We start from the raw sequence: 23,518 nt of genomic DNA on the forward strand, positions 1-23,518 counted from the left end.
CAGTTGTAAAATAGTGGCAACGGTTTTCTGTACACACCTGCTGAGTGTTTACTTCGGCATAGCAATCAGGAAGTTCCTGAGCTCATTAGACCAAAATGCAATGCCTTACCCTAATTTGATGAGGGAGCTTTGCTTATCTATGATTAGCTCTAAAACTGTTCCAATCTCTTGACCGGAGCTGCCGATCTCTTACTATGGCAAGATCCATGTCTGGGTTGGAAAACTTAAATATCGATGCTTGCTCGAAGGCCTGTTTTGGATATGGCATGGCAGCAGGACCACGCAGAAGACAATCAAAAGCATATGTGTGCTGCCATTGAAGCTCCTCTGCTCAAGCTAATCCATATTAAGCACACTGATAATAGTGATTTAGCACCAAATCTGTCATGAGCTGATCCAAAAAATGCAACGCTACATGGATTGATCTTGAACAGTGACATTTCTGTGGAAAGAGTGGATGGATGCCCCACATATTTGCAGTGCATAAAGGATATATTGACCATTTCATAAACCGGGTTCACAAGAGTCAGTCCATATTTTATTTTCCTGTAAATCATCCGCTTTACCTGCAATGATTAACCGAAAGCATCTAAATCCTACTCCCATGGCCCAAACACCTTGAAATGAACACAGCATATTCAAATCCTAAATATATTTCATTCGTAGGGTAAACTTCTTATTTCCATGCCCATGCATGGCAGATTGATACATCGTGAGTAAACGGTGCATGAATTATGGGTGAAATATGGGCTAGGATATGGTGGAATGCGGAATGCAATATTGCTTCCTAATCTGAGACAGAGAAATTCATGCCCAAGAGGCCCATGCTTCATAATGCCGTAAAACCAGCATTTTAAATGTAATGAAGGTCATGGTAGTATTGCACCTAGAATGATAATAGTCGAATCAATCCAAATATGCGAGTAAAAAGCTGAAAGTTGTAAACATTGACTCCTATGGTCGAAGTGTATACAATTATTGATGACACATGGGGGTTATCCTCTTGATTCTCTGCAGAATTAACTCTTTAACTATTCTTGGTGGTGTTCTACATTAGTGTGCAATTTAATTGTTCAAATGGAATTGGTGCATGCAATCTATCTTCGATGAGAATTATGTCGATTGGTTGCGAGTGAGAGCTTCAGGAAAACCTTTGAAGTATATAATTGTCTGATTACCTTCACTTAGAATTGAAAGACTTGAAAGAAAGGCCTCAATTCATCATCTAAATAATTGGGAAAAGGAGAGATCACCACTAGGCCTTGGCAATTACACCATATAAAACTTTTCATGAGAACTTGAGAGAAGTATAGAAATCTATGTCCCCACATGAAAATCTAGTGACAAAAGTTTTCTCAAATTCATGATGGCCAAACTAATGTAAATAGGACACACTAATCATGAGGATGTACCATTGACCTTCAAACAAGAGGAGGGGTCAATATTGTTACTTGCTCTTAGAGTACTTTTCACCCTAGGCTAAGAAGAATCATAAAAGATGCCAATTGCCTCTTGTAAAAATATTTTCTTGCTTGTACATGCTCTTTCGGTGTTGGTGTTAGTGTTAATGTTAAGTGTTAGTACTCAGAAAGCAAGACTAAATGATAGAAGCGTAACAATGCAAAGATTACGAATTGATAGATCTTTTGAACACTAGGGTAAACAACATCGACTGTCTCTTCGAAACATTTCTCCTTGACATGCCCTTCTACTATTAGTTTTAAGTACAAAATTGAGTGGGAACCCCATAAAGCCAAATGTTACAAACAAGAATGCATGACAATGCAGGCATTTTAGGATATTAGGATTTTTGCGAAAAGATCAAGTGCCGCATGGGAATTTGATTCCTTGTCATGGGAGAAAACTGCGTTTCACGAGGGCGAGATATTTCTCGTAGATTTGTAGATTTCAGAAGACATTGTTGGGTGCTAGCACATGGATCAAGCAAAGCCTTTACCGTTAAAAAGGACATCATGCTTCTTGTTCTTCAAAGGAGGAGGAGGAGCCTTTCAGGTTCATTGGTAGCCAAGTGAATGCCTTCCGGGTTCTCCTGTGGTTCTTATTCTCTCTCTCGACCAGCCGACCAAAGTGGTTTTAACAAACAACTAGGTCAGGTCCGGTCCGGTCAAGGTCAAGCTATTCGGAGGAGATTTGTCATCGAAGTCATTGGTAGGGAAGGTAATGCCCGTCAAGTTCCTTCGTGGTTCTTACTCTCTCTCTCTCTCTCTCTCTCTCTCTCTCTCACTCAACCAGCTAGCCAAATTGGTTTAAGAGACAACCATGTCAGGTCCGGTCAAGGTCAAGCTATTCGGAGGTGGGATGTCATCGAATTCATTGGTAGCCAAAGTGAATGCCTTTCGGTTTCCTATGTGGTTCTTATTTAACCATGTCAGGTCAAAGGTCAAGGTCAAGGTCAAGGTCAAAGTCAAGATCCTCCTACTCCTCCTATTTCTTTCCCCCCCCCTTCTTCTTTCTTCTGTTTTCTGTGTTTTCCCGCTCCCGTCCAAGTCAAAGAATTAACAGTCCCGCTCTGTGGCCATGGCTGGACCTGTCATTCTTCGCTCCGGAGAAGGTAATGCTCCCCTCCCCCCTCCTTTCTTCCTGCTACGCAGGAACACGACGCTGCTGCTTTTCATCTCTTGTTCTTGTTCCTTGCTCGCGTCTTTCTCCTTGTTCTTTTCTTCTTCTTTTTCCCTCCTCCCGTTGTCTTGCCTTTCTTGTAAAATTCCGCGAGCTTCTTGCAGGCTGGGAAATCGTAAACGATGACGGATTGATCTATAAGAGACGTAAGACAGAGGCCGATGATTCTCCTCCTCCCCCTTCTCTGAATCAGATCCAAGAACCTCCCACGCAGCAACCTCAAGATGTTCACTGGAGACGTACGAGAAAGAAAGCTGCACTCCGACAGTTGAAATCAAGGTACGGATTGTCGTCGTTCATTTCATTATGTTTATGCCATTTTATGTGCGAGGCTATGTAGTCAATTTTCTTGTTTATGCATATGGTACATTTCTCTGCAGATATATTTAGCTCGAATGTGTTTTTGTTTGCTGATATATCTAGTTCATTTCATTACATATCTATACAGTTCATTTTGTATTTGAATCTTTGTTGCTCAATTTTTATAAATTCATGTAGTTCATTCAATTTTCTGGAAGTGGGAAACGCTACTTTTTAAATAGATGTGAAAGAGACTATAATTTTCTTGTGGATGTATCTAGATGATTATGTCAATGATCTATGTAGTTTATTTTCCGTGGATATATTATGCAGTCCAGTTATTTGGGAATATGGAAGAATGAAAGAGAGGAACAACAGCTAGGTAGAATAAGGAAAATCTACGAAATTCTATAAAATGGAGAATTGAAGGTAGATTCAAGAAGATTGAGATTAATTGATCATGTTACATTTCTTATATCCTGCTCAATAGAAGAAGAATAAGTGTTATCTTATCCTGAGTGAAGAGGAGTTTGTTGTGAAATGAGGAAGGATGAAAAAGAAACAATGGGTAGGTTAACATGAGCAATATCTACGAAAATCTTTGAACTGATTTCATAAAGATTTCTTGTTTTTTAACTTTTAGGATTAGTTGAGGAATGTGAGAATAGAAATTAGGATCAATTAGGATTCTAGTCTGATAATAATATTAGAAATCTTCAAATTCCATGTGTGCTGCCGAATTTGCCAACAAAAGGTTTTCTCATCTATGAGGTGCAAGAAAAGACGGCTTGGAAAATGCACATAACGCATCATTCCAAGAGGTGGTTAGGTAGACAATGAAAAGATGGTGCCTAAAGTTGAATTTCAGCACCTTCTAAAATATTTTTCTTGTCTTCTAAACATAAGGCACTCACTACAACTTAATTTTTGTTATCTTATTAACTATTTTCGTTCAGGAAAATTTCTAATTAAATGGGCACACCCTTGGTAATCTTGTGTATCTAGGTTAGGTGCTATAAGAGAGCTTAAATTTGTTCTTTCAATTTATGTAAGATATTTCATCTTCTTGCAATACATATGCATTACACTAAGGTTGTTGTTTTTGGCTTTTAAATATTGTCTCATTATTCTGATTTTATCTTATGGAATGTGGATTAGATATCTCGCTGAGATTGATGAATGGGAGAAACTTTTTGAGAGGCTAGATAAGCCCCCTGAATGCACACCTTTTCAAAAGGAGGTCTCAGACCCTGAAGCTTCTCAAAATCCCATAATAAAGGCATCAGAAAAGCAATTTGGGACTTTGGTTGAGAAGCTTTCATGTGAGGTATGTCTTATGGCACCTTATATCCTCATAAATTGTCTCACATAAAATGTTGTGTAATCTTCATAGGCTATTCATGTGTTTTTCTGAAATCTCACAAAAAACTAAAATATTAGAAAAAAGCACAGGAACAAATGAGTTCCGCTTGAATCATATGTTTTTATTATACTATGCCCATGTTTGGAGTGCACACATATACATATGCACATTCTATCTATCTATCTATCTATAGTCTGCAAACCATGTCTAGAAACGTTCTAAAGATTGAGTGGGACTAATGAAGAGTTATTATGGAGAAATCATTTCCCTTTTGTTTCTGTTATGTTTGACCAATGCTCTGTGATAACTCAATTTGCCCAGATAAATAACTTGGTTTTCAATGCAGGTAGAACAATTACAAATGTTCATGCAGGAGTTGAAGGCTTTATGCTGTGATTGTGAGTATATATGCAAACGTCCAGATGAATATGGAGAGTTCTATGATCAGATTAAAAGTCCCAGATTGTTGGTAAAGGCTCTCCAGGTTGTGAATGAGTCTCCAATTACTGAACAAGAGAAAACTCCATAATAGCTGGTTTTTGTAATACGTACATTTGTAGTAATATTGTCGGCAAAACCGTGAGTTTTTCTTTAATTCCCCAAATGCTGCCCCAGATTGTTGGTAAAGGCTCTCCAGGTTGTGAATGAGTCTCCAATTGCTGGACAAGAAAAAATCCATAATAGCTGGTTTTTGTAATATGTACAGTAGTAGTAACATTTATCGGGAAAACCGTGAGTTTTTCTTTAATTCCCCAAATGCTGCCCTTATGTTCCCCAAATGCTGCCCCAGATTGTTGGTAAAGGCTCTCCAGGTTGTGAATGAGTCTCCAATTGCTGAACAAGAAAAAAACACCATAATAGCTGGTTTTTGTAATACGTACATTAGTAGTAATATTGTCGGGAAAACTGTGAATTTTTCTTTTAATTCCCCAAATGCTGCCCTTATGTTTATCTATCTATGAGGAAACCAACTGTCTTGTAATATTTATTTCTTATCAAATTGGAGTCTCGATTGCCATTCGCAGCAGCAACAGTGTGGGGAAAGGGAATTGAAGTCCTCACCTAGCATGTAACTGTATTGATCTGTGCATTGGAAAATTGTTTATCTACCAATTAAAATGCCAGATTAGCATTCAATGCGGCATGGATACAAATTATGCTAGTAAATGAATTGCAAGAAATAGAATTTAAAGTCAGTATGTACACTCAAATAATAATGTAAACAAAGTTGGAAGCTATTTTAGCAGATTGTAGCTAGTGTTCTTATGCCAACTACATCATAATACAACATAATGTATTAAGCTAATGCTAATAACATCAGCACACTGGATATTATCAACCATATGGTGCATTGTGTTACATGACAAATGATATGTTTATAACATTGTGCATTCAGTACACTACATCATATGTTGTAACGTTGTTGGGTTTATTTAACAATAAATTATTGTAAACATTTGATGTTACATCACATAAAAAGTCTTTGGATAATCAAATAATAGGAAACAATCATCTTCCAAAGAGAATTGATCTTTTGCTCCATATATTTGGATTGCTAGGATCCAACTTATTACAATACTAAAACATCCTAGTACACATCCTATCATTGGAAGGAATTTAAGTTAGCAATATGCTCTAAATTAATATTTACCCATAAAAGAGATGAAATAAATGCACTTTGCAAAAATACACTTCATTATAAGAAGGTTTAGTTGATAGAATCAATACAAATCATACTTCGAAAACTTCTCGAAATTGGGAAACATATTTTAAGTTAGGTTCACCTTCACAAGCACTTTTTGGAATAGGGTAATGAGAGGCATATGCTAGTGTTGGTGTCGGCTTTTTCTTTAGTTGGAGTTTTCAAACTCATATATCACATGGAAAATGTTGATACTGAAATGGCTTTTGTGCATGATTTGGTATTGATAACCAAATTTGTTAAGAAATGCTTGCAATCCAAGACTGCCCATCTATGTAGGCAATAGACATGAAGGGGGTTGCTTCCTCCAAGGTGAGAGCATGGGACCAAGCCACTCTAGATTGAAGATTAGCTCCAGGCCCAAAACAATCGAATTCTCCATAAAAAGATGTCCTTTCATGAATGTATGACTATGTCAATGCGAAATCATGAATTGCGATTTCTCTTGTTGTAAATGTACATTCATGTTGTTATGATTCAAACACATGTACTTACATATAGATGCACACATATACATATGAAGGTCGATCGAGTATCACTGTAATAGAAGCGGAGTGCTGGTGAAGGTATGGATATGCATAAATGTCATTAGCATATATTACAAGTGCACATGTGTCTACAACCATGCATTCACAAACATGCATGCAAATGTTGTTGAACTCTATATCATATAGAAAAATACTCACTGTTCTCGAGATGGAACACCCCAATCATTCCAACCACCAGGCAAGATAATGTCGTCCATATAAGTGTAGACGAAGACAACTTTGGAGTATGCGCCCCAAGCCCTACCTAGGTACACTGTGCCTGCCCCCCATAGAGTACAATTTAAGAATACAAACCCTGTGTCTTCCACACTTGTTTTCCTTTTTTGTGCAGTTATTGACCCTGCCACTGTATCTATGGTATGTAATTCACATCCCTGAATTCACGAGAACAAAACATTTGACTTACATATAAAACTTGTCTTATGGTGTAACGTGTTCAAATATCTAAAGAAAATAAGATAGAGCAATATCATGGACAATCATTTTTTATGATAGAAAAACATTGAGAACACAACAAGCATGTGAAAAATATGTTATATTGACCTCATAAAGAGAGAGACCATCTCCAAAGATGAAATCGATGGAACCTTGAATCCAACAATTTCGGAAGTAATGTCGACCTTTATGATCATATAAGGTGTCTTGAGCTCCATAGAAAGCACAATCATAAATCGCAGATTGATCTCCCGATATTTGGAAGGCTACTGCTTGAGCCCCAATAGCACCGGGGAGTGGGGGTGGTGCCGAATTCTACACAGAAAACATTGTTGAAATCAATTACTTTATTCATCATATAAATTCTACCATCCATGCATGGCTACAAAAGTTAAAAACCAAGCACCCAAAGATAATTGACAATGTGAATAATTGTCAATCATACCAATCAATTTTCAAATGACCATGTCTAACTTTAGTAGACAAATATGATTAAGAAATGAATGAAGGGTCACTCTATGATTTAGAGCGTTGGCTATGTGAAATGACACAACAAACAAGCATGTTTAATGCTTCATATGCAGAAAGGTGATTGCCACATTCAAAGAAGGTTTGTTTTATGATTGAGAATATTACTTTTTGGAAACAAAGGATAAATTAAGGGGATTATGGCATTCAAAAGGAAAATCTCTTTTATGGTGGAGAAGATTATTTGTAAGACTATACATACTCATGATTCATTGTTAAACATATGTATTTACACATCTTTAAATTGAACTGGCATTTGGTGTGATATGTCTCTTTTACGAATCAATTATTTATTTTCTCTTAGTGGATGGGTATTGAGCCAACTACAATCTAAGACAACCAAAGATTTGAACTTCAAACACATTTTATAGTATTCAAAATATTTCTTTTTCCCTTAATGGGGGTGTATATGTGTGTTGGGTTCGAGGTGCGGGGAGCTAGGGGGAACAACTTGCACTTACCTTCCTTCTAAGTTGGGTTGCCACTTACAATGGCCCAAGCGACCAACACGACTTGAACTCCCAACCAATAGTTAGAACCAATCATGTGTAAAAATACAATTTACCCACCCTTTGACATTGGGGAATAAATGTTTATAGGTTGCAAAATAAGGACCTCGAAAGCAATGTTGCGAGCAACAAATCCTAAAGCCATCACAGTGACAGTGGCGCTTTTGAATGTGCTATGACTACTTGTGGCAGTGTCATTCCATGTTATCTTAGTTATATCCATTCCTTCCCCTTGAAACGTAATGAATGGCTTGCCTTTTGGTACCTTCACCTTCTCTCTGCATATACCCAGAATAAAATTTCATTTAGGTCATCATATCACCAAAGCTGCAACACTCACGTATTGTATTTGCAAGTGAAAACAAAACAAGTGGTTGGCCATTTATAACATAGTTACACATGTCTAAGGGAGTTTGATTGGTCTAAACAACATTTTTGGAAGTTCAAACTATGTCATGATTACATAGTTTTAAGTGAAACCTTTTTTTATCTTGATCTGTAGTTACTTTCACTAAGACACCTTATCACAAAAAGAGTGAACTTGGGCTTCTAAATTAAGGCATCACACGCAATACACAATATGAATTTAATCTTTTAAGTTTCAAACAGTAATAACAAAACTTGGTCCACACTCAAATTTGAAACTTTGTGATTTGAGTGCAAATTTTTATGTGAAAACTTGTGAATTAAGCCCCGATTGCACAATTATGCACAATTATGCACAATTGAGCTTACTTACTCATACACTCCTGCTGCTATCTTAATGATGACTCTTTGGGTGTTCCCTTGGGGGACAGCATTTATAGCTTCTTGAATTGTCTTGAAATCTCCTGAATCCTCCATTTGGTTCACTGTAAGGATTCTCTCTACTCTTATCAACATGTCTTTGTTCACATTTATGTCGATATTCTCCATTTTACTAGTTAATGTTGTTGGACTCTCATTTGTTGTTACTAAAATGTTGTTGCCTTGTAGTGCATATGTCATTTCCTCATTCTCTTGTTGCCTTCTCCACCTAGCCTTCATCCTCCCTAGCCATGCTTCATACTGTTTTATTGCTTTCATATTGATGTATATCTTGTCATTATTGTTATGATGACGATGGGGCACATAATGATGGTGGTGCATCATTTCAATTGTATGATCTGTGGCACCATGGGTCTCCACAACAATGAATATTGTGAGAACCACCAAGATTACCAATGAATCAACTCTCATTTTGTGCTTTGTGTATTTGATTGTGTGTGTGAGAGAGGGGGAGCGAATTGGAACCGAGGGGTTGTGATTTATATAGTACCACACTAAGTGATTTTCTTGGAAAATACAAAAATGTGCTTTTTATTCTAAGAAATTGTCATGGTCCAAAAAGTGATTCCTTGATCTTCTGTAAAAAGACTATCCCCTAAATAAAAGCATTTCCTAAGTCCTTTACAACTAGAGAGAGATTCGAAACCATTAATACCTTACCTCTAGTTATTGTCACATTCTTCTTTCAAGGTGGTTGCGCTGTCTATTTTGGAGAAATGTTTTCTACGAGTACTAGTAGACCTTGTATTTATCCCTCTTGACGAAATAGATGAGTTGTTAACGTCGTTTCTAGTACATGACTAGGAATCCCATTATAAAAGATAACATTATCAACTTTTAGTTAAATCAATGAACATGCTTTTTATGCACCCAAATTGAAGAAGTGTTTTGATACGATTTAGCAAAATCCAAGTTACTCTTCTAATGGAAAGGGTGAGTGGAAGAGTTTGGTCGAAGGAATATAATCCACATAACACTTAGCTTTTGATGATGCTCCACTAAGAAACACTTGGATTCTTCAATTTTTTTAAAATGAACTAGAGTTTGACCAACCTTTTCATAATTGATTATTGTACGTAAAGCAAAAACGCTTCCTCACATTCTTGTATTAATGTATAACCCAAGGGTTTATTGCAAGAGAATAGAATTTATGCTCATTTAAATTTTATATGGAAATAAAAACATAACCGAATCTCATTCTCCAATTCATTGTGGCAAACTTAAATGTTGTTGACAAATGTCACACTTACTACCACAAATATTTTACTTCTTTTGACTTATTATGTTTTATCATCCACACAAACAACACCAATGTGACCCACCTATTACACCATCAATGTGTGCGTATAAAACATATAGACTAAACACTACCTTTGGCATAGTCAGGATGGATAAGGGTTTGGTTCCAAGAAGAGAATGGCAACAAGCACATGAAAACAATTGAGTTCAGATGTAGCACTTTTCAGCATTCATTTCGTTGCAATTGCTTATATGCGATTCTAACAAGCTCTATTTCTTCATTATTCAAACAGAAAATACAGATATGATTATTGAGCAATTATCAAATAAATATGCACGATGTGCTTCATTGTTTAAACTTTACACCTCAATTATGGACACTTTCCTCAAGGAAAGAAAGAAGTTAAGAATAGAATGTCAATCATGATTCTTAAACACATTGCTCTATGGCAAATCAACATTCCATTGTGAACACATTCTCATCCTTGATGTTGAATGAACATTGGCCAAATCAACATTCCTTTGTATGACAATGAATAGTGGACAATTGCCAATCCACACGAAGATCTTATTGAGGAATCAAATAGCCTATCTTTCTTGATAATTAGTCGGTGTCAACTTTAGGTTAACTTAAATGTACATAGCATACATAAAAATGTCTCTTTTCGAGTTCATGTCAACCTTATTAAAGGTTGTTCCACAATAGTGCATAAATTATAGCGATTAAATAGATATGACTTCATTAACTAGAAAATTGCTAACTGTCATATATAATCTACAATGGTCTACGAGACAAAGCACATAGCACGAGACAAGTGTGTTTGTATTATAAAAAAATGTTGTCTTTTTACCTTTGAGTTCAATGTGAAATTTCCGAAAGAATGTCATCCATGGGGTTTTTGAGCTCATCAAGCATTTGAATTTCAAGCATAACCCACGTGGATTTCCTCTTTCACTTGCCAAAGAGAGAAATAAGGACACATTAAGACATTTGGTGAGAGACATAACCAATGACAGTATTTTCATCCAAACTAACAACTATAACAACAATTTTGACATAAGAGATGAGGTGAGTATCATAAGACTTGACGACTATAACAACTATTTTCGACGTAAGATATGAGGTGAGTATCATAAGACTTGACGACCATAACAACAATTCTAGACATAAGAGATCGAGGTGAGTATCATAAAACTTAACAACTATAACAACAATTTTGGACATAAGAAATGAGGAGAGTATCATAAGATGTGATCTCTCAATTGGACAATGACCAACAATTGACAACAGTTCGGTTTGAGAGGGTCAAAACCGAACCGTTTAAAAAATTCGAAATCTAAACTAAACCGTTAAAAATTCAAATCATTAAAACCACGGTTTTGTGGTTCGGTTTCAGTTTTCAAGTTAGGTCAAAATTCAAAATTTAAATTTTTAGAATTAAAATATTTCATTATTTTAAATTTTCAAAATTTTAAAGATTTTCCTAAAATGTGAGAATAAGGCCTGAAAATGAAAATATTATTTAAAAACTTTTTTTTTTAATTTAAATTTAAAAAAAAATAAAAAACCGTTAAACCGTTTAAACCACGGTTTCTAACTGTTGAAACCAAACCAAACCGTTTAAAAAACCTGAACCGTATGGATGCCATAACTTGTAGAAGCAAAGGAAACATCAACTTTCGGAAAAACGACAGGTTCGTAGAATGTATTATTAGGAAGATACTCAAACTGGGAAATAACTTTTGGTGCTGAGGATAATGGGGCATTACCTTTGTAAGAGTTGTGTAAAAATCATCAATAAATGATTTCAGACCAACCAGTACATGTAATTTTGAAGACAGATTTAACTGGTTTCCACTTCAAATCAAACACCATGTCATTTTGAGGACAGATTAGAAATCAAGATCACTAGAGAGCAAGGGCAATATCGAGATTGGGCGGCAGTTGGGCAGCTCAGATGTCACAATTGAATGCAGATTTATAGACGGTATATATTAAGCCTCTCCATGGGTGAGAATTGTAGATAGAACAGTATAGTGCCTTGCAATAAGTTGAACAATAACTATTCGTTGTGGATACTCTTATGCATCAGTATTAGTCAACATGAGAGAGATATTTGGAGGATTTATTAAGATGATTACAGAAACTGCTCATATAAGCAACATAATATTACAAAATCAATAGTAATGATACACCTCTATGATACAATCAAGAAATTTACACATCAATCTTCAGAATCAAGGGATGTGTTCAAGAGACCAAGGTCTCTTTGTTGCTCTTCATCCATGTGAATTGTGCCAGGTAAAGCACCAGATAACAGTCTAGCAAATTCAATGCCAGACAACCAATAATGGGCTAAAAACATTCCATGATCGACAGCTTTACTAACCTTCTCTACGGATGCTTTCAAGTAACGTCGGTCTTTAACTGTGTGTGAGTTTCTAGCATTAAAACCTTCAAGTAAAACCTTGTCCAATTCAGAAACTTGCAAAAAACGTTCGGTTGCAGCTTCCCATGACAGCAAATACTGGTGCTCTGATGACAATGGCAACGGTTCAGCACTCATTGCTTGTTTGATTTTGTCAACAAACTGTTCACTTGATTTGTACGTATAGCAATTTGGAAAAGACTTAAAAAATTCATTTGATGGATGATCGGCGCAGATAACAAACTTTCCCATTGCAAGTGCCTCGGCAGTAGTGGTGCAGACGACATCACTCACACTAGGATTGATAAAAACTTTGTAGCTGAGTCAAAATAAAAATAGCATAATGAGAACTTACAGGATAAAAGTCAATCATTAGAAAGGAATTTCCCAACATCTCCCTATCCCTCACCTATGGAGTGAGGAATCGGCATGGTCTCTTCCTTCATGAAAATTTATTCTTAATCCTTGTCTTTGTGCCTCCTCTCTGATTGCCAAAGAGTCTTCTCCATTTCCAAATACATCCAGTTGTATATCATTAAAGTCTTCCTTATGCTCTGACCACAAATCAAGGAGTTCCTGATATCCCTTTCCCCATACCATCTTACCAAGAAAATAAGATTTGTGGTTAAACTCACTGTGTCCATTATCTTTATCCAATGTCATACTTCTTCCAATTTCAAGAAACTTCGGGCTTACTCCATGGACATTGCAAACAACAGATTTTGGAAGATACTGTGTGGCTGCTGATAGGCGAATCACCTGTCACAGAAGGGGGCTTTAAATCATGGTACTTTACGTGCCAAATTTCTACAGCATACTCAATAATACATTTCAACTTACTTTATGGCAATATATGTTTGCCATCCAGGTATTGACATACTTCAGAAAGAATGCTTGAAGGGGGCCATTTTTCTCTCTCTTAACATATTCCAAATAATTTGTGTGCACAATACCGACAACATATCGAAATTTTTGTGTCCATCGAGCTCCATGATGATACCAAGTAAGATGCTCCGGCTCTTCAAGAACAGCTATATCAGCATCTACCTCAGGTATAAATTGTGTCATGTCATCAACGGGAAGAATACTCCTTTTCTCCAAAGCAAACTGCATTTCACATTTCGCCAACAAATGAACACAAATATTGCATGCATGATGAGCTCTAAATTACATTATTTACCAAAAATATACTCCTTGTGCATTTCTAGATTACAAACTCACATGCACATGCTTATTGTAAAATCCATACAACCATCACTTGCATACAAATAAGAGAAGTATCTAAGGTAAAGAGACTTTGTACTAGATAAGATTCACAAGAACTTTTGGAACCAGAGAGGATAGAAGAATAAAGAAGGATTAAAGTTATTTAATAAAAGATAAGTGATTTAACGCTGGTGCTGTGTAAGGTTTTTTTATCCACTTCAGTAAAAACATTGATGTCCACTTGATGTTTAGTTACTCTGTACAAGAAGTACCAAAGTTCTTGTTGCCACTCTCTAAAATAATGTGCTTGAGAGACAGTTTCTATCTGTAAAACATATTATGTACTACAAGCCTAAATCTCAAACCCAGAAGTAAATTTTCTTATTATTCTACTTTGGATCTATTTGTTTATACCATTATGTTTTACAAAATAAATGCATTATTCATTGGACATCAACTTTACCTTTCCAGGATAGAAAACAATGTTGAATTCTGGCTGAAAACTGATTCTTGAACTTAGCCACTCTCGGATATACCTTTCCTGATCTTGTGGGGCATTGAAGGTCATCTGATTTGGATATACAAGTCTTTGATCCTTCTTTGAGAGCCAAGGAACAAGCAAAGTGACATTTATATCTCTACTCCTCGCAAGGTATGCTGCACGTAGAAGAGGATTAATTGCAGTTCCAGTCATCCATGGTAAGCTTGCTGTTGTTGCAATAGTTATAGTTCTCTTATGTAGTTCTTTTTTGTCCTCAAGGAATGTATTTCTTCCCCAAATATCTCCACTATATGTATAACCAGAACTATGTAATAAATTGGCTATCCTCAGATCCAATTCCTTGGCAGCTTTCCGTGTTTCCATTAGAACCATCGCAATGTCTTTATTAGGCACAATATCCCCAGAAGTTGAATGGTTATAATTCTTCCATCTTTGGAGTGAAGAGCAAATCTTCCCACAAAAATCTGGTGCAATAAAGGAGCATTAAAGAGGAGAATTTAAGACTTCATCATCTCTGGTATATGTATTTAGTAAATTTTCTTTAAACCCAGAAACCAATATAAAGTCAACACGAGAATAAGTTAAAAACAAAAGAAAACAAGATAAACAGGGCAAGATAACAGACTTCCCCAATGCAGAGATAATTGTAATAGGAAGGAAGTTTACCTTTCTTCAAACCAAGCTGATGTAGAAGAGGTTCAGATTGTCTAACTAAGCTCTCAAAGAGTTCTGACACATCTACGGGATTTTCTTTTACAAAGAACTCCTAGAAAAAGAATGGTAGATCTGAGTAAATCTCCATGAACAAAATTTACCAACTCTAAACTCTATAAAGTTTAAATCCTACTTGTCCAAGCGAATTTTTGAAAAATAAATCCCATTTCATAAAAGAAACCCTTGCTCAGAGTTATCATCTTTTGAAGTATCATTTGTACATTTTTTTAAATGGAACAAGTAGATTAAATACATCCTCCTTGTTGGCCACAGTTCAATATAGGATTTTGTATTAGAGATTTTAGCCTGATCCTATAAGCCAAATCCTTTGCATCAATAAATCATACCATAAACAATCAGGGAATGTAAACACAAATATAGAATTGATGTTTGGAAGTGACAATTCGTGAAGGAGATATCCCCATAGAGGTTCAAAGAATGCGATAAAGTGAAAAAAATGATAAAGAAATTTTCTATGAACACCACAAGATCTCTCTTCTTGAGATCTTATAGCATGACAGACAACTGTCGCTTAGAGAGTATGGAATTGTGATGACGTTTTCTACATTGTGCATTAATCTTATCTATGTTGTCCTGCTGGGTTGTGCATTTTTTAAGTGTGAGTGGGTAATTGCAATATCATCGGCAGAGATGATGTGATGTCCACACATTTTATACTATAACCAGAAAACAGCTCCCCAAGAGAAACACCTGGTGTGCAAGTCGGCATGTGAAATGATAGATTGGCAATACACCACAAATCATGGGCATATGGACAGACAGAAGCATATTCAGTGTACTGGTGACTTCAGTACAAAATCCTTGCACATGCCACATGTGGAATCATGGCCAACTCTAGACGTGCAGCTACGCACTTGTGGGACTGCATGCACGGTTTGCCACTGAAAATAAAAATGCATAAACTCATATAAAGAGAACAAATTCAGGTCCAGAAGTGATTAAGTTGGCCTGTTACCAGAGTAACTTCCAGAGACAGTATTATCCCTATCGCACCACCAGTTCAGCATAATTTTACAACCAGAAAAGTTTCATATAAACAAAGAAATATCTCCTTATGATTTCGTGCTCACTATGACATAATTCACATCCAAAAGCTAGATTGTTCCTGAATAAAGAATTTGAGACGATGTTGGCCACAAAGACTAGGGGCCCTTTCATTTTATTTTATTAATAATCAATAGAGATCGAACCCTAGAAATACAGCATGTAGTTTAAGCATATTTTGACACCAAAGCCCATACATAGAGCTCCCAAAGTATACTCTTCTAAGCATAATGGCAAAGAAAACCTGATCTTACTAGCAAAGAGAGCAAATATGCTAGTCCTGTTGCATTTTATTTTATTTTCTAAAAGTGTATTTCGCCTCTCTAACATGACATTCCTCTTTATATAACTGAATTTCGAGTTTTCATTGAAAGAGAAGTTTTTTTGAATCTGATCTATCCTTTCTTCAGAAAAATATTAGCCATCTCACTAAACCAGTCACTTACAGCTATTCAATGACAATTTACACATGGTCTCACTTAAAAGTGACTTTTATAAGGTGGAACTTTACAATTGGATACACACTACTCCACACATCAAAATCCAATGCTAAGCGAATTGACGACATGGCTATCCCGAGGTCTGTGAACTGTAGCTCCTCTGGTCTATGGTCCATTGGCCCTTGGCCTTTTTCAGGTCTATGCAATGTCATTTTGCCCAGTATCAGAATTCAAGGTAAGTATAAGTGATGATTACTTAAGGATGTATGCTGGTTTATGAGCCTTGGGCTGCAAATATAACCAAGTCCAATTCTGTGAACCCAAATCTTCGGGAGTAGATTAATAGTTATAGCAGGTTTGCTGTACAGTAGTATGAAGGTAGGTAGGTAGATAAGAGTTGCAAGGAGAGTTATATGTGAGAATATTACCAAGTTTAAAGCAAAGAAAGGCAGTGTTACCAGATATAGCATCATTTATGAGATACACAAATGAGCTTCTATCAATCCGTAGACTCTGTCTAATAATCATATGAAGAGGTCTTCCTAAGCACCAAATCTATTACAGACTAGAGTTCCTAGATGTATCAAACCATATATAAATGTTGCTGGAAAAAAATAACATTTGGGAAAACGCTAAGGTCCTCGCCTTAATTAATTACCTAATACTTTTAAAACTGGTCATTATAAAAAATGACAAGGAGGCAAGGACATACTTTCTCTGAGCTTGAAATTGATGTTGGCAGGTTCTGCAAATACAAAAAAGACAATGCATACATGAATCTACATCAAAAAGTTTGCAAGAAACCAGAACAACAGTTGAGAATTTTTGCTTTACACTCTAATAGAATTTACACTTAACATACCATGAATTTCTTTGTATTCCCAAAAAACTCCATCCTTCTCAAGTTCTCAAGAAAATGTATTGGTGTACTACTGGCCATTAATGTTTCTTCTATCTCCATGATGCTCACTCTCAAACGCCTTAAAGGTTCCCACTCTTGTAGAGAATATGTTTGTTTTCCTTTCCTAGTCTTCTCCCATTCCTGTAGAGCTAGCTTCGTCCCTTCCCAATCAAGCAGAAATCTCTTATCACGTTTGGATTGTTTATAATGTATTTCGTTTGAAAGATGATCTTCAAAGAACGGTTGACATTTTCGCACAAAACAAGGCTCTATCTTGGATGGCGGCGGAGGCCTCCAAAAGCCAACCATTTCCACATTTCTACTCTGATTTTCATTATTACTGTCTAAGATCTGAAAACCACTGAGACTGAGAGAGATTTTCTTGCAATTTTCCCATTCCTGATTGAAAGAATTGGCCATACCACTCAAAGGAGATTTGAATGACTGCACTCTCTGAACCATAAGCTTAAAATCACGATCTGCTGCACTCTTTTGTGCATCTATCCAATCTTTTGAAAAGAAAAGAAGGTTCACATTTGATTCTTTCCTTGTGTTTCTCGCCATACAAAATAAGATTTTTTTCTCCGTCCTTCTGGTTAAATTTTGGAGAAGCTCAAGTGTTAACTGTACAAATGATGGAGTTTTTTCTTCTCTTCTAGCAAAACTGCTGCCTAAGATGATATACGAACAAATAATCTGTTGTACGCTTCCTGAGCTTGAAACACATGCTTTATCACACAAATAAAGTTTAGACAGATGTTTTTTGCTAGGATGATACGAAGAAGCTTTGTTCTCTGTCCTTGCACTAAATGGCAACAAAGTTCAAGCTTCAACTGTTTAAGTGAAGCTATATATGGCACTCTTGTGTTGTGACTGAAATGAATTGCAAGAATACGAGAGACGTTATAAACACATCCTTTGTTCTTGCAAGCCTTCTGAGCATGACATCAAATAATTTATTCACAAGCCCTGTAGATAAACAAATATTTTATTGTAGGATGATATGAATAAGTTTCCTTCTCTATGAATAAACAGATGTTCTCCCATACGTTGATATGATTAGTTTCCTTTCTGTGTTCTTTACCTGAAGGACAAACTCCAGCTATCCCAACTGTGTGATTCAGACCTTGATTCTTACAGAAATGCCTTATAGGATGAAAATAATAGACATTCACAAGAACACCTTCTACTTCTACAACCTATCTGAAAATGAAACGGATTTCCCTATAAAGAATGAGGATAATAATTTGCAGGAATATCTTTATGTTCGTTATGAGATTTCTGTGACAAAATGGATGCTCGTGTGGAAGTTTTCCATATAGGAAAGAGGATGTTTATCAGAGAAAAGCTTCTGTTCTTGCAGGCTTTCTGTGATGAAATGAATGGTTTTCTTTTACAAACTTTCCGTGCAGGAAAATAAATGACGATTTTCGACAGAAATTGGATTTTGCAAACAATTCTTCTGTTCTTGCAAGCTTTCTGGGCATGAAATGGATGCTTTTTTAAGATAGTTTCTCCTGTAGGACAAACAGATATTCTCTAGCAGATAACCAACGTTTGGTTTGGCTGAAGGATTACGGGCATTCCTCTAGAAAGTGGACGTTTTTTATGAAGAGAAAAATATGTCGTTTTCATAAAAGAATGTGTTTTCTGTTTTCTGCAGGAGGAACGAATGGCATTCTCTGTAAGGAAAATGCGTATCACTCGAAGAAGATCGAATCCTCACATGATGGAAGAGCTGAGATAAGGGCCTGATACTTTAGGGTTTCCGCAACAAGGAATAGATACCATGGAGAAAGAACGAAAGAAAGTGATGATGATTAGGAGGCGAATGATTCCACAGAAAAAATCAACAATCCTGGCATAATCAAACGAGCAGATAATAATGGCATGCGGGGATGTAGGGATTCCTCATCAGAAAAATGAATAGAATGAAGGAAGAAAGTTCCAGATCAATAAGAATAAGCGACGAATGATTCCATCCAGCATTTCTCACTTTTTCCAGGACAAATCATTGAGGAAAGCAGGCAAAACGAGATCCGAGGGAACATATATGTACATACAGAGAAGCGCTTACCTGGCGCTGACGTGACGAAGAACGTGGGCCCTTCCTTCCGGAGGAGACAGAGACCTCTCGAGCTTCCATAGCCACCAATTTACTCTTTGTTTTGTGTGTTGTTTATGCCACATTTTCTGTGAATGAATGAATGAGAGAGAGAGAGAGAGGGGGGGGGAAGAAATATGTAAAGAGAGTATAACTGGGGAAGGGTATTTGGGTAATTATGGAAAACTCTTAACCCGAGAGTATACTGTAACATTAATTTTAGTTACATTATACATACTAATATACTATATACTATATACTATGTAGTATGTACTGTATACACTGTACATATACTATACTATGGAGAGGGGCTCCTTCTTATGAGACATTTCGCTTACGCTTGACACTGACAATCGGCAATGGTTCGGTTGAACCGAACCGAGAAACTGCGGCTTAACGATAAAAAACGGTTCGGTTCGGTTCAGGTTCGAGTTTTTTATAACGGTTCGGTTAGGTTAGGTTTTAACAATTTCATGGTTTTTAAAAGAAATTTAAGTTTGTTTTGAAACAACCTTTTCATTTTTAAGCCTAATTCTCGCATTTTAGGAAAAATCTTTAAATTTTGAAATAATGAAAATTTTGAATTTTGAATTTTGAATTTTGACCTAAGTTGAAAACTGAAACCGAACCACGAAACAGCAGTTTTAACTGTTTGGATTTTTTTCTAACGGTTTCGGTTTAAATGGTTTCGTGGTTCGGTTTGGCTTGGTTCAAGTTTCAAACATTTTAAACGGTTCGGTTTTGACACTGTCAAACCGAACCAAACTATGTATTGTCGATTGTTACTTGACACCTAGATAATGTGTTGTATCTATGCAAATGACACATTCATTGACTGTGTCACTTGAATATGGTTGAGGCCTGAAAAAAAAACCAATGGCCAGTAAATGGCGACTAATGTATATAAGCTCTTTCAAGACACACGTTGGCCATAAGTTTTTTAGGGGGTTAATTGAATAACGTGTTGTATTCTGAGCAAATGGAATGTTGATTGTGTCACTTGAATATGGTCGAACATAAACAAATGGCCAACTTGAGGGAGGCTTATATGAGCTCTTTCGAGGCACCCTTGGGTTGGCCATAGAATACTTGTATAAGCCCGTGTGATGGCAAAACTCCCTTTGCTTAGACGTGATTCTTATGAACCCTTTCAAAAGCGTGTGAAAGTGGCCTCGATTTGATACTCACCCATCTTCAGCTGCATTACGAACAAACAAACATATATTTTCTAACAGATAACGGATGTTTTGTTGAAGGATTACAGGTGCCCGTTATGAGACGACTTCATTAGGATGGGTTATTACTTGCCCCTCATCAATTGGATAATGCTTCTCGAAAGGTAGGGATTGCACAAATGACACCTCACCTTCCCTAAAGTAGTGGCAATGAGTTAGTGTCACAAAAGTCGAATGTCTCTTTAATTGATTTGAAAACCTATAAGACGGAAACTATCGATTTTAGTTTTGCTATCCCAACTTGTTGTGGGTACCAATGGTGCGGGTGGTTGAAGCCATCCCATTTGGCCTATATTGTCTTTTACGAATTCATCTCCAAGAGTGCAAGTTGGCATTGTTTTGAAGTAAAGCATTTTCTCTTTCTATTTACATGTTTATATTCACACCCCTTGATGTCAAATCATGATCAATACAAAGTTTCTGTCAAGGAGCGTGGATGTCACACACTATACCCCTTGATACCAATGAGTATTTGATACAAGTTTGCGGTTGCCTATCTTTGCTTCACAGTTCTATTTCTCAAAAATATATATATTTGCCAACTAAGCTAAACGCCCGTTGTCGTGAAGATCCGTCACTACGCGCGGATCGTGAGGCGGAACCGCCGGGGTTCTGGACCAGAAGGATTTAGAGTCGATACAAGCTTTGGCGAGAAAGTACTTAAGATAGATTGGGAAAGAGAGAAGTTGAGATTACATGATTGATTTGAAAACGAATTTCTTCCTCTTAATTTTCATAAAAAAAAAACCGTGTTTTTTCTCCTCCCCCTTCCCTCTTTTATAGATGCTCTCATGCATATGATGCATGTGAGTCGATACAAGCTTTGGCGAGAAAGTACTTAAGATAGATTGGGAAAGAGAGAAGTTGAGATTACACGATTGATTTGAAAACGAATTTCTTCCTCTTAATTTTCATAAAAAAAAACCGTGTTTTTTCTCCTCCCCCTTCCCTCTTTTATAGATGCTCTCATGCATATGATGCATGTGAGGGTACAAGACATGCATAAATTGCATGTTTGCCATTTGGCGCTTATGTATTACATGTGGTGCATGATAACCATGTCACTCATTTTAGTTCTCATGTATGAGAATTTACATGTAAAACTACAATGATAGAAACATAATTTCAACTAAATAGCATGGCTTAATGGTAAGCCATTTGACTCCTAACTTGGAGGTGCAAGGTTCGAATCCTTACTTGCCCTCCTTGTATATGTAAATATGTATATATATTTATTTATCTAGTCGTCGGACGCCGGTTCGCCGGATACCGGTGCCGGATGCCGCCGGATCATCGGCTCCATTGCCGGTCCGGTTTTGGTTGGCCAAAACCCTTTACAAGTAGTTAACCCACCTCCACTCTTAGTTCAAGTTACCTTGAACTCTCTATGCTCCACACATAGACACAAAGATAATATCTTTTGCTCCACGTTATATATGATAAGAGTTGTATTTGTCGTGCCTATGTGGGATATCTCACAATTTTTCTCCTTTCCTTTTACAAACTTTATACCCTCATATCTTGACATTTAGTTGTCCGTTTCTCGTGTAATAAAGTGCATTCGAAACCTCCATCATTTTGTACTTAGATATTAAATCTATTTAAAATGTTATCTTCACAATTATTGTACTACGTGATTCATACTCGATTTCGTACGTTTTATAGGATTTTCACACTATTGCCGAAAATCTTCACGACACCGTTTTATAAATGGTTTGCTTATAACTAATGGAAGGAGTTTATTTTGGGAAAATAAATAAATAAATAAATGGTTTGCCAAAAAGTGTGAATGCAATTGTATATTTTTTTGTTCTACTATTATATCTGGGAGAATATATGTATCTTATTCATTGATTGTAGAATCTTTTGTTTTTCCCATGATCGAAATGAATTCCAAAGGTGTCTTGTGTTTTGCATCTAGTTTCTAAGCCTCGAACAAAGCAAGAGTAACCATGCAACGTAATAAGATTATGAAATAACTTATAACATTCGTGGAATCTTAAGATTTAGCATTGCCATTAGACATACTAACATTAACATAGATGACACACAAGTTGAACAACAATTGGTTTGTTGAAGGATGATAAGAGCTTCACAATGAAATGGCAACAAAAAAGTGGCAATTGCTAAGTCATCAAAAGATATTCAGGATTATATGTTACATTACACTAAACCTTGAAGTTGGAGTTTATAATTATATAACATGTTAACCTCGTGAGTTTATAGATAAGTTCATCAAAAGATATTCAGGATTATATGTTACATTACACTAAACCTTGAAGTTGGAGTTTATAATTATATAACATGTTAACCTCGTGAGTTTATAGATAAGTTCAACCAAGAACAAATGTTGGTGTGTTAAATAAGGAAACTAATTTTTGAATGTTGAAGTTATGGTGGCAACCACCAACAAGGCTCTAATGTATTGGGATCAAGATTGGGAATTTTCAAAAAATGTTAACGAGCTTCATTTATCCCCATTTCATGTTTCAAAACTCTATGAAACATCATATATCAAAACCATTTAAAGATTTTGGAACTTAGTGGTAGTTATGTTTGGATTTGATTTTGTCAATCCCTATATGCATATACATCTTTAAAATAACTTGGTTACACCGTTGAACACTTGCATGACAACTTACAAGGACAACTTGTGGCAATTGTTAAGGGAAATAATCTCATATTTTTTAAGTTTTAACAACCTTATAAGGCTTAATATTTCCAATTTAATTACCAAGATTAATACTATTAACAATAAAACACAGACATAGATACGGAATAGCCTTCTGCACGATGAAGACCACCATATCTCCTGTCACCATTCAGCCTAACGTTGCTCAGGCTTTTGTTG

General features: G+C 36.3%; 3 protein-coding genes across 5 annotated transcripts; 1 reads left to right on the forward strand and 2 right to left on the reverse strand.

Moving 5' to 3' along the window:
- The first annotated feature begins 2,457 nt into the window (after positions 1–2,457).
- Positions 2,458–5,228, forward strand: LOC147855547 (cryptic loci regulator). The gene is made up of 4 exons (XM_087330244.1): positions 2,458–2,572; positions 2,745–2,919; positions 4,099–4,267; positions 4,650–5,228. The coding sequence occupies exons 1-4, from the start codon at positions 2,539–2,541 to the stop codon at positions 4,830–4,832; spliced, it is 561 nt and encodes a 186-aa protein (XP_087186370.1). The 5' UTR covers positions 2,458–2,538; the 3' UTR covers positions 4,833–5,228.
- A 743-nt stretch (positions 5,229–5,971) lies between these two features.
- LOC147855548 (putative pectinesterase 53) lies at positions 5,972–9,299 on the reverse strand. 3 transcript variants are annotated; one of them, XM_087330243.1, is made up of 5 exons: positions 8,765–9,299; positions 8,132–8,303; positions 7,097–7,303; positions 6,692–6,927; positions 5,972–6,341 (listed from the first exon to the last, which is right to left on the reverse strand). In XM_087330243.1, exons 1-5 carry the CDS (start codon positions 9,241–9,243, stop codon positions 6,245–6,247), a joined length of 1,191 nt encoding a protein of 396 aa, XP_087186369.1. In that variant the 5' UTR covers positions 9,244–9,299; the 3' UTR covers positions 5,972–6,244. The 3 variants fall into 3 exon arrangements, with proteins under 3 accessions (XP_087186369.1, XP_087186368.1, XP_087186367.1); XM_087330242.1 differs by having other exon boundaries at positions 5,972–6,415; XM_087330241.1 differs by having other exon boundaries at positions 5,972–6,398; positions 8,765–9,298.
- A 2,881-nt stretch (positions 9,300–12,180) lies between these two features.
- On the reverse strand, positions 12,181–18,925 carry LOC147855549 (digalactosyldiacylglycerol synthase 2, chloroplastic-like). Its single transcript, XM_087330754.1, has 7 exons — positions 17,290–18,925; positions 17,140–17,172; positions 14,875–14,974; positions 14,170–14,672; positions 13,341–13,607; positions 12,910–13,259; positions 12,181–12,819 (listed from the first exon to the last, which is right to left on the reverse strand). The coding sequence occupies exons 1-7, from the start codon at positions 17,890–17,892 to the stop codon at positions 12,297–12,299; spliced, it is 2,379 nt and encodes a 792-aa protein (XP_087186880.1). The 5' UTR covers positions 17,893–18,925; the 3' UTR covers positions 12,181–12,296.
- Between the last annotated feature and the right edge of the window lie 4,593 nt (positions 18,926–23,518).

The sequence above is a fragment of the Azolla caroliniana genome, unplaced genomic scaffold (genome assembly GCF_043228905.1).
Source record: "Azolla caroliniana isolate FFs.n. ecotype wild unplaced genomic scaffold, voAzoCaro1.0.p SCAF_14, whole genome shotgun sequence".
Lineage (NCBI taxonomy): Eukaryota > Viridiplantae > Streptophyta > Polypodiopsida > Salviniales > Salviniaceae > Azolla > Azolla caroliniana.